We start from the raw sequence: 18,556 nt of genomic DNA, 5'->3' as shown, positions 1-18,556 counted from the left end.
CATATTTACGCCAGTTTTTTGCACCCTAATAATATTTCAGCTTTTAGCATTAAAACTTTTTCAGCTGCAATTTAAGCTTCAATGATTTTAACAAAATTCGCTACGGTATAACATCAGACATTTGTGGCCACTATTTTTACATAAATCTTTCCGCCAGAATGTTCAGTTGCATTTTGCCAGCAGTTGTAGTCCTAAAACGGTCGCGTGAAATTCAGGAAAATATTTGCTTTCCACCGGAAAAATAAATATTACTATATCAACTAGTAGCCACGATTTATTTCCATTTACGTTGTATGTTTGTGGAAACGGGAAAGGAATGAAAAGTCAATATTTCACGTATAGAATTTCCGGAAGTGACCCAAAGTTTCCATTAAACATTTTTTGCATACTGAAACCATCACACAGACGCAACCGCTTGTATGGTTGTCTATAATGCATAAACGATCGCTTTGATGCTCCATTACCAGAACCACTCGAATTACAGGCGAAAGGCAGCAGCGGTTTATGCAGGTTTGAGGTGCACAAACAACGAATGACCCTGATAGATGCAAGTCTACTAAATTATATGCATTTATCTGAAGGATAATTCAGGTTTTGCTGCCAACGACAAAGTATGTCACTGTCAACGGCGGCGTCATCCAGATGCTATTGTCTACCCCAAGCAGATAGCCAAAGTTAATTTGCATAAAATTAAAATAAACAGTTGCAGCGTTGCTGCTAATCTGTAATTTAATTGAATAATTGTTTGAATTTACTTAAATGGCGGTGTGAATTCACGTTTAAGTTGCACGCCAAAGCACATTTAAGAAAGAGATAAGCCAAAATGTGAACGAGCCATAAAACAACACCAAATTAAATAATAAATTTCCAACTATTGTTGTGGTGCAAAAATGGTGGATGCGCCGGGAAAATAATTTACTAAACAGTAATTACCGTAACACTTTTAATACGTATTCGCAACTAGCTATTAAAATGCATCACGGCTCTGCTATGGACAGTCGTTCAAAATGTATGTACATACAATTAGGTACTGCGCTCTAATAATACAATACTCAAAGTCAAGTCTTGGAAGCCAGAAGCTAAACAAAGCGACGTTTAAACTATTAATTAGTTTCAAATTCATGGTTGCTAAGTTCGTTTAAAGCCAAATTTATTTGGTTAAGATTGTGCAGCAAATAAGAAGTTTAGGTGTTAACTACACTGACGCTTTAAGGTAAATTTCACTGATTGAGACGTTTTCTCTTGTAATAATTTTTAGACTAAAGGAAAAAAGAGTCTCGTGACAAAATACTAGCAGCAGGCGTCATTTATCAATTTCCCCTTTTATGTATCGAGGGTTTGATTTAGCGACTCTTGTTTCGTTTGAGGGTAATAAAAACGCAACCCGTTTCATCACCTTTACAAAGTGTCAGAAAAAAGATGGTGAGCCAAGAACATAAAAGGTGATAAAAAGTTCCTATTAACATGTGCTCTGAATCCGTACCTAAGGGAATTACGGCTTTCAGAAGGGGACACAAAGCCTCGTAAAACTTTTAAAGAAAATCTATATAAGCTGAAAAAAACAAGAAGACTATGATAAAAACGTCTTATTCAGCACGGCTGTAAAATTTGATTTGAAAAGCTCAAGTCAAAGAATCGGATAAGTTTGCTTGTGACGTATCCAATTAGAATAAATCTGTTTTGAATTTATCAACAAAAATATTCCCCCGCCATCAGTCTTGGTCGGCATCCAAGCCAATGAGAGCAAGCACCACAAATATAGATTAGCGTAACAAAAACAGGAGCGCATCAACATATTTCGTAAATTACCGGTGGGCGGCATTTCCACCCCTATTGGCAACAAAACCGGCGCGTAATAATGATTCATTACAGAAATGCAGCAGACTGCAGCGGCGCGGCTTCTAACCTCCGACAAATATCAATAGGTGCTTGAATCCTGTCCTGCTCAAGCCGACGATAAAAGATAATTGCTTGTAGACGGAAAATTTCGCTAGTAAGCGTCTCCATACATATGTTAATTACAAAATTAATTTTCAAGTCACGGAGAAAATGAGTTTTAGGCGCGCTAAAACCGTATTTACCAACTCTCATATAGCGATACGATGCTTCGGTAAACAAATAATAACAATAATTGAAGGGATTTGCGAGTTGGGAAGTGGTTGCACCGCGTATAACTCACGGCTGATTTATTCCATCACCATAAATAACACGATAAAATTCACCTTAGATTCGTGCACGATGGAAGATTAAATTGGAAAGTTGCAGGATTAAACTTGGATAAGATAAAGTCCAATGAAAATTGGCTCTCGTGCGTGTGGCTAACCGCCTCAAAGGGACCAATTTTAGACGCGCTGCCTCGTCTCTCTAAATCCGACCTTCTTCACTCTTGCATATTGTTACAATCTTATTGCATTACAAAGAAACCCTCCAATTCCCAATGCTAATATCGCAAATGGGACTACAATACAACTATTTATTTTAATTCCGCATCAGCCAGGGAAGATCAACAACCGCGAGGCATATTTATGCATTTGTTTCGGTTTTGTGAGTTTATTTAGCCGGCGTCACACGAAAGTGTCTCCATTTCCTTATTATTTTCTCGGTGCAGTAAAAACACGAAATTTAATAATGCAAAAATGTATCGCATTTCATCCGCACACAACAAGGGGAAGAATATTGTGCCATCATAAACATCGGCTTCGACGATATCGTTATTATTATAGTCGCGAGGAAATAGAAGCCGCAGTAAGTAATAAATTCGACCAATCGTAAATTTTTTATTGGGACGACAAATGCTCTTTCGATGCACTGACAACGATAGTGCACTTTGCACAACGTATCTCTCAATTCGAAGACATCAAATCTCACATAACAGCTCGTTTAATTTTACTAGCTTCGGGCACTTTACTTACACATTTTAAGAAAACAGAATTTGTAAATAATGCTTGAAACACAATATGATTCAGTCAGCTCATTACTTTTTTTTTCGAATGCCTAGAGTATTAAATTTAAAAAAATAGTAACGATTTTCTTCCAGTTCAGTGTTTAAGAACCACGCCCTGATTTCACTCTATTTTGAAAAAGCGAAATGTTGCGTGATATTTTGACATGTTTTATAATCTTTCCAAATATTTGTTGTTAATACACCTTTCTGAATTAATACCTAGATTACGTTATGTTAGTCAGATTATAGTAATTGAATTGGGTAATCAATAAAATTTATTTAATATGCGTGATTGTGAACAATAAATCAAATTTGTAACTAACATTTTCTAGGCGCTAATTGCAACGCTGTCACAATAATAATTCAAGTTGTATTGACTTGTTTCCTAAAAATAGATACATTGCATTTAAAATATACATATTGTGGGTTCTTAACAATTTCCAAATAAAACATATGCATTTAAAGAAAGTCGGCTTAAACAATAAAAACGGAAGGCCCAACCGATTTTAAAATTTAATCAAACATGAACCACATTACATATGAATGCCATAAGAGCGGAATATTAAGTTGCTGTATCAATATTGTTATAAGCGTGAATACTCTGATTAAGATATCAAGTAACTCATGAATTTGTAATAATCCGCCTAGATATCTATTTAACTTGTATGAATAATTAAGCTTACATCAAAATTATGTTCCACTTCACTTTAATCCAGATTTGAAGAAATATTAATGGTTTTTAGCAGCACGAGTTAATTTATTACTTAATTAATTACATATCTAGAAATTCATCTCTTGCAAATACGAGAAGTAAAATATTCCACATCTTTTACTTTGTGTTTGTATGTACTTGAAATAGTCTGAATATTTCCATAAATATGTGTGAACCTATATATTTCCATATAAAACACTCTAAAAGTTATCTTTCATACCTCATATTTCTGTGACTGCTACAAAATATACGAAACAAGAAAGCCTTAGAAATGGTGATTCACTACTAACATTAGATGATGCATCCTCGTGAAAAATGACAAAAAACCGCTCCACTTTAGTTTCGATAAAAATAAATTTTCTTACAAACGCAACATTGTCAAAAGTGAAATTTGTTTGCGGCATGTTGATCGATTTCCGCCCTAAAAGACAAAATTAAACGCATCTCGGCCCCGGAAACCCGCCATTAAATTAATCCGTGTCCACGTCAGTGAGCTTCACGCCAATAAAGTGGCAAAACTGCCATTACCAAGTAAACAACACTGCATCATCCGTTATAAACAAAGATTATAGAAGTGTCTAATTTTCCAGCAATTTGAACCGTCCTTCAATCTGCTTGAACGGCTTTTTCCCGCCGTAATTAACTGCAGCTTTCCGGTCGCTTGGGCAATACCTCAAGTCGGTAATTTTTGTTTGCGATGGCGTATTTGTTGCAAGTGGTATAAATTAGCGTCGGCGCTGGCACAACCTTCGTCTCATTTGCATATCTGACGAGCTCAGATTCGTTTTAATTGAGTTCGAAACTGATTGCAGGTGCATAGAGTCTGGTGGCTGAGGGACGGAAACCGTCTACTGAGCAACGCCACCGCCGGAGTCATCGTCAGCAACCAAACGCTCGTTCTCCAGGTGAGTAGGCAAGGCATTTGCATGAGAAAAGCGGCACGAAGGGCGACAATTTACAAGAAAACGTGCGCAAGGCAAGGCCATTACACTCTGCAAGTGCCATAGTTGTTTGGCACTAAATTCGACTCTGATTGCTCCAATAACAAATGAGAACTGCGCGACTACAAATGTAACGATCTACATATTCCGGGAAGAGGTGATACGGTTTTTTAATGTAGATCCGCGCAGACGATCAAAATGAAGATATAAACTTCCATCAGACATCTCCCATCGCCGGAGGTATAAAATACGGATAATGGAAAATATAAATAGGCCGTAAATATTTATTTCCGCTCGAAAAAATGATGTCTTCGACTTCAAAGAGTATAAAATATTGGCAATCCTTTTAAGATGAACGAAACAAACTGTACACAATTGAAATATGTAACAAAAGTATGCAAATGTAATAAACTCGGCGCAAATTTCAAACTAAAGTAAACTAGTTTGGTTTTGAGCTTCTAACCCAAACAAATATACATGTATCTAGGGACTTCAGCTAATGCCTCAAGTTGATTATATTGATTGTGCTCAGCAGGAACTGTATAAATTAAACCAAAATTTTGGTAAAATTGTATCAATTTGCTACAAAAATAATGTTACCATTAATTCTTAGAAAAGTATGCCTGAAAATCAGTTTCAAACACTGTTCTAAGATAAACCAGACTGACAACAGAATAAACTATGTTCGTAAGCATTGTCCTGAATTAGGGATTTATTTTAAATCAGTTACAACATTAATAATAAGCTAAACTATCTTTAAAATAATTTATTATGCCTTAAGTCGACACGAAACCTTACCTTAATGTATTCCATTATCCTAATGAAAAGATTATGAGAGAAAAACTATTTGCTTTTACAAGAATTTAAGATTACCTTTTTAGTTTTGTTCTTTTCGTTTTTAAGAAAATCGATCTATTATTATTAATTTTGTGTCAAGTCAAGGACATTAATTGTATTGTAGGAAGTAAAAAAGTAACTTGTTGATCTTCTTAACAAGTTGACATAAAATCCTGACCGAGGTCTTGTTTATTATGTATGTTTTCGATTGAAAGTTTTCTCGTAGATACGAAAACCCTCACCCTAATTGGCCCTGCGCATCCACCAAATTTGCACGGCACAGATCACGACATCGTTATAAGTGGATTAAATTTTTTCGAGTAGTTGCGTGTTATATTTTCTCCCAAAACGTGGAAATAATTTCTTTGAAACGAGCCTTTGATTGGCCCGATTCATCAAATACCGCACTTTGTGATGCTTTTAATGAAATAATTCGCAATAATGAATTTCAGAGCGTAAGTCGCGCCAGCTCCGGCCGCTACTGCTGCGAAGCGACGAACAAGGAGGGCACCTCCACCAGCCCGCCGTTCCACCTGCGAGTTAAATTTCCACCGGTATGTGCGGAGAGAAGCGGCCGAAAGGTCTTGGGAGCGGCCAAAGACGAACCGCTCAAGGTGGAATGCAAGGTAAGAGAAAACAGAGCGCTCTTGTTATATTTAATTAACATCAACAGACTACCCTTCTTCCAGTGGCATTCCGCGTAATTAACTGAACTCAGACAGAATCTCCAACTCGTAACCCCTTTGTTGATAAATTTATAATTCGCATATTAAATGCTTTGTTTAAAACAAAATTCTCATTTATTCCCGCTCTAGTGCCGAAAGTTTGCCTTACAAACCGTTCTTCACCCCGTGGCTATAAATTTGTTTGAGCAAATTCGGTTACACAATTATAATTTTTAGTGTGTTGAAAATAATGGCGGTGTAATTCCTCGCGCGACCCCATAAGTTAATTAACCCCCGTCGAATGATATATTAAGCTCATCGCCGAAACACGAAACCACAAACCGAAACGTTACCTATCAGTAGCTTGTACTAAACTAATCCAATAGCGCACATGAAATTGCCAATGCTAAAACCTTAATCAAAATTAATGGTTAATTGGGGCTGAAGGTGGCCTGGATTAGCCAAAAATGCTCGCTCTTCCTCGTTTTTGCCAATTAAAGACGATTCTAAAGCGACCTATTCAGACTAAAAACGCTCTAATTTCAGCTTTTTCAGTTATGAGGCTATATAGACGACGCCGTTTCATAAAACCCTTCGCCCAAGATTATTTGACCTTTACAGACCGTGAGACTCTAAAAGTAGTTGCGAGGATTATACGGCCAATTACAGAACGAATTTTAATGTAATTTGTATAATGCATACGAGCGAAATAATTTTTTTAAACTGAAGTTAAGCAAAAATTAGCAAAAAAAAACAATAACAAACACTGTTATTCGTGCTATCCGTTGATCTAAGTCGCGGATCAAATTACTTTTTCAACAAATTTTGTTCTGAATCATTTTCGTTCAAATTTTGTCACTCAGCGTTTAATCTCAAAATTTGAGAAAATTTCGCATGCAGATGCTCTCATTATCGAAAGCAATTCCAGCTCCCGATGGATAATTTAAGCTAGATTTTCTCTTTGTACTGCAGAATAAACAAAATAAATGTCTCGACATTTCACCGGTTGCTTGTATCCGTATCCCGAAATGTTTTATATATCTTTCCAAGATAAGCACTAAAAGTAAAACATTAGAGGATGTTTCCGTTTTCCGCTATATTTGTATAGTCCCTTGTGAAAAATCTAGCACGCTTACAAGTTTACAAAGGCATTCCAAACGCGAGTTTTAAGCCTGCAGAGTAACATCAATAAGAACTTTGACTGTTTAAATAGTTAATGTGGTAAAAATAAGCCGCGAAGAACCAACAAATCATACAAAAAGACGAAACGTTTATTGCGGATCGGAGACAACGCAGTGTAATTTGATTCGAGTCTCCCAAAAAGGGTGGATCGATGGGACCAGAGGCTTAATAACAGACAAAAACTGTGACGCTTTAAGGATTAAACGAAATGATTAAGTTCTGAAGGAAGAAAGCGAGTCAACAAGAGAAATGACAGAAGCGGCTTATCGGGACCGTTAAAGCACGTGTCCGTCTATTGTGTTAAAAACTGTTGTGGAAATAAGAACTTAATCTACCTGCATAGCGCGCGCTTTGCGATAAATTCAAAGAGGACGTGAACGTAATAGTGTACTGGGGCAATGTGGTTACGTATTGACCCAGCTCGAGACCCTTGCTATAGGATTCTTATCGTCATATAAAAAGAAAACATTGATCCATATGGAGCTTCATGAGTCAAAGAGAGTGTTTGCTTTTATATTTCCCTCGTCGACTCATACGAACAACCCTATCATGGTTTTATTTCAGTTCTGTTTGCACGAAAAATTCAAAACAAATGATCTCGACGAAAATAATTTAATTACCCCCCATCGCGGTGCATCGTAAACCTGAAATATGAACACACTCTTATCATTTATTTAAATTTTATGAATGGAACTTGATATTAACAGCTCCTGTTTGCTGGAAATGTGCACAATATTATGCAAAACTGGTTTGTAAAGCGAAACGAGCTTTTAAAAATTGGAGGTTTATTCCATTTTAAAAATGATATTGGTGGCATTAGAATTATTACAAAGTACCCTATTATTTTCTCTGCAAATTAAAGCTAATTTTATTAAGCAATTGCGCTCGTTGAACTCCTCTCATTGGAAATCGATAGGTGAAGGGTTGGCGAATAATAGTAAGGTCTAAGAAGTAATTAAGCAGAAAAATACTCGACTCGAGGCTTGACAGCACAATAAATCTCCTGACCTTTCCATCATTTTTCATAAATGGACATTTCAAACTTGGACTAAAATACCATGTTGACATATTTCTAAATGCTAGCTGCGTTTGTTTTATTTTTGTAAAAATGCTTTCGCTGGTTTAATGAAAATTTGTCAAACATTAGTGTAACAAACTGTTCTACTCCTGGAACTAGTATTACATGTCACAGTACCGGTACTATTGGCGTATCAATATTTTAGCGTAACAGTTTCGAACTCAATCTCGTGATCGATACTACTCTCAAAAGATTGGATGCTTAGCTGAAACACTTTTGATTAATTTCAACTTTGTTGAAATTTGCCGTGTATGAGCCCATAAAACCGCAACGCCCCACTTTACAGCCCACCCGTATCGGGGACATTAAACATGTACGACAACACATGTGTTAGATCACATAATTTAATTTTGTGGCCGTGTCGTGGGTTTTGTGAATTATGAAGTCGTAGGTTTTTCTTTGGCGGTCCACGGAAGATTTATAATTCATTCTAGTCTCCAATTACAGCAAACTCAAGGGAAACCTCGAAGCAATGATTGCACTGCCAAATGATATTTTTTCTTTTTGGACTTCGTTCATGTGCCAATTCGACCTGATTTCTTGGATGCCTCTTTACCGCCCGGACACCACTTATCGATTCCAGAAGTTGGCTTTTCTCTTCAAAGTTTTCTAAAGTTTTCCACAATATAAACTACCACAATGGCTCGAACGGAAATTCTGAGAGATGTTGGGAATTTGTCTGGAATTGCCAAACGGCGCTGGTACCTCGACAATCTTAATTTTTTCCATTGGAAATGCTTTCTCAACACTTCGTTTAATGAGCAAGGACAAAATGCAATCCGAGGCTCTTCTGCTTAATTAAACAAGAATTGAACGTTTCTTCGCTTGTTATAAAGACGTCGTGACCTCATCATCGATCTGTTGCGGTTGTTAGCATAACAGGTGGGGTGATAATCGCGTCACATCCCAAGACGCCGCCGAAGAATACAAGGGGAAAGGACATGGGGTTGATCGCAGGAAATGAAACGCCATACAGGACTGACACAACATTATAAACTTCGAGTGATGTCTTTGTCTCAATTCCCTGACAATATACCCCCACAGAATTATTATCACAAAAAATACACATCGCTTTCAATTACACGCCAGCGCGCGACTTGATAAATTGCTCGTGTCACATTTAAAAATACTAAGCGTCCTGTATTAAGCTGTCTTCGAACGCAGGCCTCATAAAGCTCAGGACAGAATTAAAAAACAAGCACAAAGGATAAGCCCAAGTAAGTGATGTTATTTTTTAAACGCGTCCGCGTTGTTAGTGCAAAAAGTGACAAATTCTGTAAGCTTTCCCGCTTAATTAATTTATTATACGCACGGCACGAGTTCATAAACTTGTCGCCGTTCTACTTCTAAGCACAATAATTCAAGACCTTCCTAATCATTTTCTGTCGGGTCGTCCTCTTTCACTTCTGTGCCTTTAAAGCTATTATCACATTCGTTTAACCCATCCCGTATCATCCATTCCTCGCACGCCAAATTTCCTATTACGACTAACGATCTTTTGATTTTACTCCGGCAATAATTTTACGGTTTTTGGCGAGCACTTTTGAGAGTTTGCTTCACGTATGTCACCTTGCAGTACTCCACATCTTGTTCAATTTAATCCGCTGCATTGCTGGGAGTCTGTGACATTTTCTCTTGTTGTTATAACACAATCTGGCCATCTAACGCTAGATAATCGTGACGTTGTCACGTTCACTCTTCCACAACAGAAGGTCGTGCACCAAGCGAATTTGAATAAGCCACGTTTTTGTAAAAACGTTGTAATGAAATGTGTTCTCGCTCCCGAAATTTAATTGACTGCATTTAAACAATAAGTGAACTTTTTCCGATGAGCAATCGATTTAGGGCAAATATTTGCCAAATTGCTAATAAAGCATTGTTTGTGATCAATCTAAATAAATATTTTTGGTTGGAGTATTCGTGTAAGGTCTAACGTTAAACACGAAATAGCTATTTGCTCCAACTCTGCATCATGTTTATCAGTAATTTGCATTTTTGCGCCAGTGTACATCAATAACAAAATTTAATTCATATCTGAATGTAATTTGCGTGTTCGATACGTTACTGCTATTTTATGTCCATTTTTTTTATGAATATTGATCTTATGCGTACGTTGTGGTTAGCAATCCCAATTTCTCTCCTCTCTAAATTTCCTTTTAGGCAGCGAGTTCGATCAGGTCCAGTCAGGAATTTAAATTAGATTCCTCCTGGCCTAATTCAAGATTAGCATCAGTTATTCATCGAAAGGAATTCCTGCTTTAGATACACTCTAGTATTGTTCTTATACACGAAATAAAGAAATTTATTTGGGTTTAAGCCTTTTAATGAGGTGTAAGGCAAATTGAATTTCCTGCTTTGTTACCACCCTTCGACTTCGGCTTTCCCGTCTTCAACATCAATAAGTCTAATATTTAGTATCCTTTTAGCACAAACTCGAAATATAAAGTTTCGCTTCTAATTAATTAATTAAGATTTGGGATTTACTGACGGGATTACTTTGTTCGCAGATTAATAGCTTTTATATAAACTGACGGTTTTTAATTTTGAGATGTTTACACAAAAGTTATTTTTATCACAAAATTAAAAAAAGTAGTAGACAAGTTGCAATTTCAGCTCGAAAGATTCCCAGTTGTTCATTCACAACAATGACGAAATACATTGTTACACTATTTTAATTTTGATAGAAGCGCACCAGCTTTCACGGTATATTGCAAGGAAAGCTAAATAAAACTTTTTTTAGCAAAAAATCTATTCGTGAAAGCTATCATAAATAGTCACAGAGAAAACTGCAAGTCTCTCTTTCCTTGCCAAACCAAATTTAAAAGTTAGTACATTTTGTGCCTCTTTTCTTAATTAAAATCGAGATTTAATTATTTCTAATGACATTCTGAACCAAACTACAGTTGAACGTTGATTTGTGCAAGAATTACCTAAAAAATTGTCACTAGCCCCACAAAAAGCTCACCAAAAAGCTCAGATTTAACTGCAGCCTGCAGCTCATTTATGTAGGAGTCTATTTTTTATAAAAATCTCGAATACGACACGTTGCAAGACAACTACAGTTGTCTCAAAGTCAAAACAAAGGTTTAGGATATAATTTTTGGAAAAAATAAAGTTTCTAATTAAATCCAGAAGGAATATACATATGAGGAAGTAAAAAAAAAATATCAAAAAAGTCAAAAAATATAGTTAGTCGTCTGATCATAACACTTGCGACCAACAGGTAATTGAAATGAATAAAAGATTAGGCGCAGTGTTTACAAATAAGCATAATTAGATATTTCGATAGATTATGGCTAATTTAGCAGCGATATGTGCGTTGATAACAGTCCTTTTACAATTTGCTCATCAACCCCATCATCCCAAATTCAATTTACGTTTGTTTAACAAATACGAGCATGGCCGAATCGACATTTGCGAATTTCTTGCTGTCGCGTCATTAATTCCCGCCTCGCTGTGGAGCATAGATAGGCGGCGAATGGTATCAGAGAAAAAATTTCTTTCAGCGCTCTCTAATGAGGCGTCTAAGCTCGACGATCCGGGCTCCGGATCGCTCCGGTAATTATCTGCCTTCATCCGACGTGACGCGTTGACATTTTGATTGTTCATTTAGCCGCCATCAAAACCGTGTTTGGTTGCAGGTCGACGCCGAACCGCCGGCATCGTTTTTCCGGTGGAGTTTTAACAGCACTCCGGGGATCTCCCGGGAGCTGAGCGAGTTCACGACGGAGGCTGGCTGTAGCGTGTTGACGTACGTGCCGAGGGCTCCTGCGGACTACGGCACGCTGCAGTGCTGGGGCAGGAACGAGATCGGCTCGCAGAGTGTACCATGCAGTTACCATATCGTCCCAGCAGGAAAACCCGACCCGCCGCACACGTGCGGGGTTGCCAACGTCACGCACCACTCCGTGCTGCTCACGTGCAAGAAGGGCTTCGATGGGGGTAAGTGACGGGGTTATTACGAGGAACGCAAAGACCTCATGAGATGCTAATCGAGACTATTTCGTTGACTTTATTCAGAACGTGATACACCCTTGGCGAGCTTCGCCAATAAACACACCGCTTCATTTTACAAACTGTATTAAAAATAAATAATTTCTGGAACAAATCTCGAAAGGATCTCTGAAAATAATGACAATCTATAATGGAATCATGCTTCTATTCTCACGGTTAAAAAGAGCAGAAGAAGGGTTAGAGCCGAGAATTCGCTGGAGTTATTAGATTTTCTGAACATATGAAATGCCATTATTCAAATATACCTAGTAATTTTGACAGTGATTTCGCAGACGTAACAACAAAACGGAATTTTCCAAATCCAAATTAAAGCAATATTTTTTCAATTCTTAAAATAATATCGAAAAACCACTTGAAAAAATATAAAAACTAATTTGTTGCTATAAAAAGCAATCATTTATTAATTTATTTATTTAAAAGAAAGAACGTTCATTAAAATATTGCCTCTTAGCAGACTCATCTTGTAAACGATATGTTAAAAAAAATCAATATTGCAAATTTTAAACAAATTAAATTATAAAATTCACTCATTGCCTTTGCAAAGTGAATAATGGAATAATTATTCAAATACCAGTTTTTATCTTGAGATTATTCACACTTTCCCTCTTGGCTTACGTTATTGAATTTTTCTATTTTAATTAAATTTTGAAAACTTTCTAGACAAATCACCAAAAAAACTTTTAATTAATAATTTGTTCGGGATGTTCTGTTCGTTAGTCTTCTTTATGATTAATTATTGTCTTACATATATCAGTTTCTTAAAAGTACTGTTTTACACGTGAGTTTTCTTTCAAAGTTACTTCGCGTCCGCGTCCTTTTCAAATTGTAACCAACAGTTACAATTTCAGACATGACGCTCCTAAAACTCCCAAAAGAGTCTGAAGTTCATGCTCTAGCGCTCGTCTTGAACAACGTGAACGTGGTGTTAATCACCTCTGCAGTATCAAATTTATCAGCAGTGTCCCAAAACTACGCAACAATCAGCAATTTATCATTTTATTCGACACTGCATTCACCCAATAACGAGGTTAAAAGGAACCGGAAAATCTTATTAAATCTCAACACCCGCAAGGCGAATTTTGAGTCTTGCAGGAATAAAACAACTTGCACAATCTCGCCCAACAAAAGTGTTTCTTTAGGTTTAGTTGGTCATACAAGAGATGATTTTCCGGAAGATTGGAAAGAGCGGCAATCTCTAGTACTGCAACGTGATAACTTAACCCACTAACATAAAGGGTTCTGCACTTTGTATGTAGCTAACCGTACATGAAAATGATTTTCCGGAAAATTGGAGCACAACTGAAATGCACTAAATCAAGATTGACCTACTAGCACAATAGCTTTGCTCGTGCTTTCACGGATTTTATTTCGCTGTCTCGAGGTTTCAATGTAAAAAAATTGAATTTTTTGTTGTTGTTAATTTTATTAATAGCCTAGACCCGGATATCTACGTAAAACTAGCATGGCTCAGTAATCAAAGTCGTTAAATGTCGCTATGCAAACTTTGACAAGATAAACAATTTTTAGAGCAGATGAACTCCAAAGCCTGCCTGCTCATAAATTTAGCTAGTTGTATATTCTGATTTACTTTAGTTCTAAGCCGTATTGAAGGGCTTTATCTTGTTTGAGAAATACTTTCAGAAGAAAGTTCTTGTTCAAATAAACCTGCTTCCGCTGTTATCCTCCACTAACTTTATCTTGAACGATTGCAAACAACAAGAAAATTAGATGAAGGAGGTGTCAAACCAACCCTTTCACAACTTTTTTCAATAATTTCCATTTTAATCATAATGTACCTCTCTGGTTACTGAAAGTAATTATCTTTGTATGTCAGAGTATTACTGACTTGGAACTTTGTTTTTGCTCAAATTCGCTGAACATGAACGAGTTATTACGAAAATTGTAAATTCAAAGACTTTATAATTAGGTTTATTCGTTTTATCTCATCTGCATTTATTCAGTTTTAATTAAAAATTATTCCATCATTATCACTTTTTGCACCGCACTTTCACAATTTAAATATTTGCCTTCCTAAGATAGCCTTGTTCTTTAACTCCCCATTCAATTAAACTAGTTTCTGACTGATAGTTTAACTCGAATTCCCGTCGAAACGACGACTTAATTTAAAGTTAAATTTATTATTAATTTAACTAGTTTGATTAACGTCTGATTTTTGGACCTGCAGGCTTGCAGGGAAAAAGACAATGACTGAGATGATTCTGTGGGAGTTTTTTTGACCCACGTAGTCAGTCAAGTGTTACGACAAAACGAAAAGCAATTTCTTTGGTAATTAGTTTACTTATCGCCAATTTGGTAGGAAAATAACATGTGCAGCGCGTCTAGTGAAAGAATGCTGTAAATTAAATTTCGTGCAGATCCTCAGTGAATCGCATTACACTAAAACCTAATGGAAAATAAATCAAATAAATTTCGTACAATAAAGCCAGTAAATTAGCCTTGTCCATAACACAAAGGGGAATTGTTCAAGCTGTAATCTAAATTTCATCTAAGCCACCTCAGCTCATTATACCCGGCAATTGAAATTAATAAAAGAGTTGCTTGTGGATGTATAATTCCAGGCTTGCGACAGAAATTTACAATGCTGTTAAGCTCCGGAGAGGAAGTCATTGCGAACATGTCCACATCAACGACGCCAGATTTCATCGTTACCAATCTGGAAGCTGCTCAAGATTATTCCGCGACGGTGTATTCGTTCAATTCCAAAGGCTGGTCCAAAATGCTGACTCCTGTGGTCTTTCGCACGTTGCCTGCGCCCGGCCTCAAGGAGCAAAGGAGGTCCACAGGACCCTGGGACGGGGACAAGGGTGGCACAGGACCCTGGCTTTACATCCTGCTGGCCGCCGGCTCGACGCTGATCGTCGCCGGGGCCATTGGAGCGATTATTTTTGTTGTCAAAAAATTTAGGGTAAGAAGTGGTTTCTTTATTACTCTTATTAACGCGGATTAAAAAAAACAACTCTAGTTTGAAATCCACGTTTGTAATCAATCCGGAAATTTGAAAAGTAATCTATTTGAAGAATTCATTTGTAGAAAAACTCCTGGCTGTATGAATAATTTATGTGTCGGTTTATCATGATATCGCATCCGTAAATCGTCCGGTTGCGTCTTTATTGCAGTAGTGGCCATTGTGTTCTTGTCGGGGCGCTTAAATTCAAATATTGTTGAGCCGAAATCGCAACACGTTGCCAGAGATTATTTAATCCTCGGTGGACTCCCTGGGGAGCTCCGGGATAATACGTTCCGTTTCCAGTCGAAATCATTGAAAGTTTCTCAGTAGTTTTGTTGTTTCCAGGTGGACAGTCCTGTGAGAGAGCGCCGTCCTCGCAGTCCGAAAAGGGAAGAGAGTCCATTGAATCCCCGGGTGCCGCCGCCCTACACGGACCCCATTACAGACGACAAAAACCCCGACCTGATTCCCCCCACCAACGGTGAGTCCCTCCGGGATGTCGTCCCTGACTGATAGCCGCACTCTTATGAACTCGGGAAAAACTCGTTTAAACTAGGAAACATGTACGAGGCGATAGGACAGAATGGTTCCGAGGTGAAAACTAGAAATATAGCCGACTGAGAGCACCATTAATCATGGGCGTAATGGGCACACGAAAAACGCGACAACTTTTAACGCATGCTTCCCACTTCATGAAGCCAAAAAAGGCCGCGATGTGCTAGAGAGTTATTCTCCGGCGGGCTCGCTAAAATACGGCAAAGAGCGTTTTTTCGCTAATAGATGACCGACATTTACTCCCAGAAGTCATCCCTCTTACGCTGTTGCAGCGCACTAGACCCACAGCCCAAAGCGAACACGTTCGGCGATTTTCTAAACAAAAATGCGAATACTACGTCGATTTACAAAATGTTTAAGTCGGTATAAGTCTCGAAAAAAAAATTAACTTCTTGCAGTTTTTTAAAGGGATTGTATCAACTAGAGAAGACCATCAAATTTTTGTAATCGTAATAATATTTACACAGACATACAATTATGTGAAACATAATGTATAAAAGTGTATAAAATCCAAATAAATAATAAGGCATACTATAATTCAATGGGAGACAAAAAATTGGTCTACTCTGCTCGTTTCAGTTTTACAGGCAAATGAATGTGAACAGCAAATGCAAATGCAATGTGAAAATTGATTTTTTCTACCAGAAATATAAAATTCAGACCTTATGTTATCGATATAAATAGTTATGTGTAAAAGTATAAAAGTGGCTGTTTGTCTTGATTTGCGTATATGCTATCAGAAGGTAATTAAATTGTAATTAAATCTATGTATGCAAAAGTATGGCTTCCAAACATTATCGTTTTTGCTTTTATGCGAGCAAGTTTCAAAAACATGGAGTGTTTCTTTTTCATTAAAAAATGTAAAGCAATACGACGTGAAAAGCATTCAGCCCGTCCTTTACAAATTTGCAAATGTCACATCGATCCAATATTCATTTTTTATTCCGCAAACGTAGTAAATTTGGTTTTTGTTTTTATTGCAGAAAGTCTTCTGGATGCCTCGATGGTACCCTACACGATAACAGCTCGGCCATCCAGTAAACGAAATTGCGCGACGCAGATGCCAGTGAAGCCCTACCACGTGACATGGGCTCCCATATTGCAGTCGCGGAATTGTGCCACTCAGACCCCACCCCCGCACAAGGAGAGTTCTGTCTAGTCTACCCCAACGACCCCAATCAACAGTCTCGGCACCGGGACCAATACCACCTGTGATATTTGTGAATATCTCATATTTTTAAGCATTGACATTATCAAAACTAAAACTGTTAACGCTGTTATTATTTCATTGTCAATAAAATATCATTACATGTGTATGTGAAGCGAATTTATGTTCTTCAACCTCTCATCGTGAACAAACGCACACATTTGGAATTAATGTAATTTTCATAAAATAAAAGTAATGACAACACAAACCGACTGTTTCTGTTGCGAGGGGTCTCCTGTATCACTTACCGAACGCAGCGTGATTCTACCTAGTGGCAAAGCAATCATGCAGCTGAGTAATTACTAATTTAGCTCACTATGTAGTTAAGGGTCACTTTGAAAGCGAACACTACACGTTTCCAAAGGGTCTATTAGTTGCCCCATTCAAGAGTCTAGCACAACATTTAACTTACTGCGAGCTTTGCCTCCAATTTGCGGTTATAACAATAAATTTAACTTAAAAATTGTTTATTTACAAATAAACAAAATTAAATTAGAGAGAATTAACAGAGCGCATAACAGCACCATAAAACGGAAATAATAGTCGAAGTTTAAATGCTGAGATATGAAGGACTCCGAATTCCAAACTAATTAATGACACAACTAAACAGTTAAAGCCATAAAACATTTATGTGCATGTAAATGTGGAATTAATTTAATATTTCCTTTAGAGAATTCACCAACCTCCCGAAATCACAATTTGCAATTATATTTTACATTAAAGTGTTTTTTTAACTTTTTTATTCCGTTTTTAAAGCACACAGCAATGAAATGAAAATGCTCCCAAAGGTGCATATACGCATTTTTGACATATTGTTTAGTAATATGCTTTGAGAGTTTATCCGATAAATTGTAACAAAAGAGCCGTAACGCTCATTGAGGTCAGTTGTGAAAAATTTAAATCAATAAAACGGGATAAAAGAGTAAAGGGACATTTCATTGTTTACAGAAATAACAAAACGGGAGCGTAAAATCGAAGGTAATTGTCGCTTGGAAATTGGAAAAATTAAAGAAACCTTCAAATGGTTATTAGTTATTACATATGCACGCACTTTTCTGTGAATTAACAAAAAAAAACTGTAAATCAAAAGTTCAAAAGTGAACTGAGCAGTCAAAATACGCTGAATCTTCAGATAACATGAAATTCCTTAGAGAATTTATGTGATTTAACCTCCCCTTCAAAGTATTCGTTCTTTTTAGTTTGCTATACACGTGCTCTCAGTTTTTGCAGTCTTCAAAAGCAAAGCATTTTTGATGACCGGTGAGACATTTTAAATAAAGTTCGTCCTTTTCAAACTCCATACTCTTTTAGCTTTATTAAGTCACAAAACAATAAATCGGAAGAATAACTAAATGAATAATCGAGTTCCGACAAACATTTTAAAGATGTTTTGTACTTTTTTTTCAATACAATTTATAAAAAAAAACTAGTCCATATGCAGATCCTTCAAAAT

General features: G+C 36.9%; 1 protein-coding gene across 1 annotated transcript in view; it reads left to right on the top strand.

The window, feature by feature from the left end:
- LOC663423 (nephrin) overlaps positions 1 to 17,212 on the top strand; it is an 87,316-nt gene extending 70,104 nt beyond the window's left edge. The window contains exons 6-11 of the mRNA XM_015981665.2: positions 4,469 to 4,561; positions 5,887 to 6,060; positions 12,001 to 12,301; positions 14,953 to 15,299; positions 15,687 to 15,822; positions 16,880 to 17,212. Of these exons, the coding sequence (XP_015837151.1) occupies positions 4,469 to 4,561; positions 5,887 to 6,060; positions 12,001 to 12,301; positions 14,953 to 15,299; positions 15,687 to 15,822; positions 16,880 to 17,055 (1,227 nt within the window). The 3' untranslated portion in view covers positions 17,056 to 17,212. The remainder of the gene's footprint in view (positions 1 to 4,468; positions 4,562 to 5,886; positions 6,061 to 12,000; positions 12,302 to 14,952; positions 15,300 to 15,686; positions 15,823 to 16,879) is intronic.
- Positions 17,213 to 18,556: the final 1,344 nt, after the last annotated feature.

Source organism: Tribolium castaneum, chromosome 3, assembly GCF_031307605.1.
Source record: "Tribolium castaneum strain GA2 chromosome 3, icTriCast1.1, whole genome shotgun sequence".
NCBI lineage: Eukaryota > Metazoa > Arthropoda > Insecta > Coleoptera > Tenebrionidae > Tribolium > Tribolium castaneum.
The sequence above is the reverse complement of the archived record's forward strand: the minus strand, read 5'-3'. Positions and strand labels throughout refer to the sequence as shown.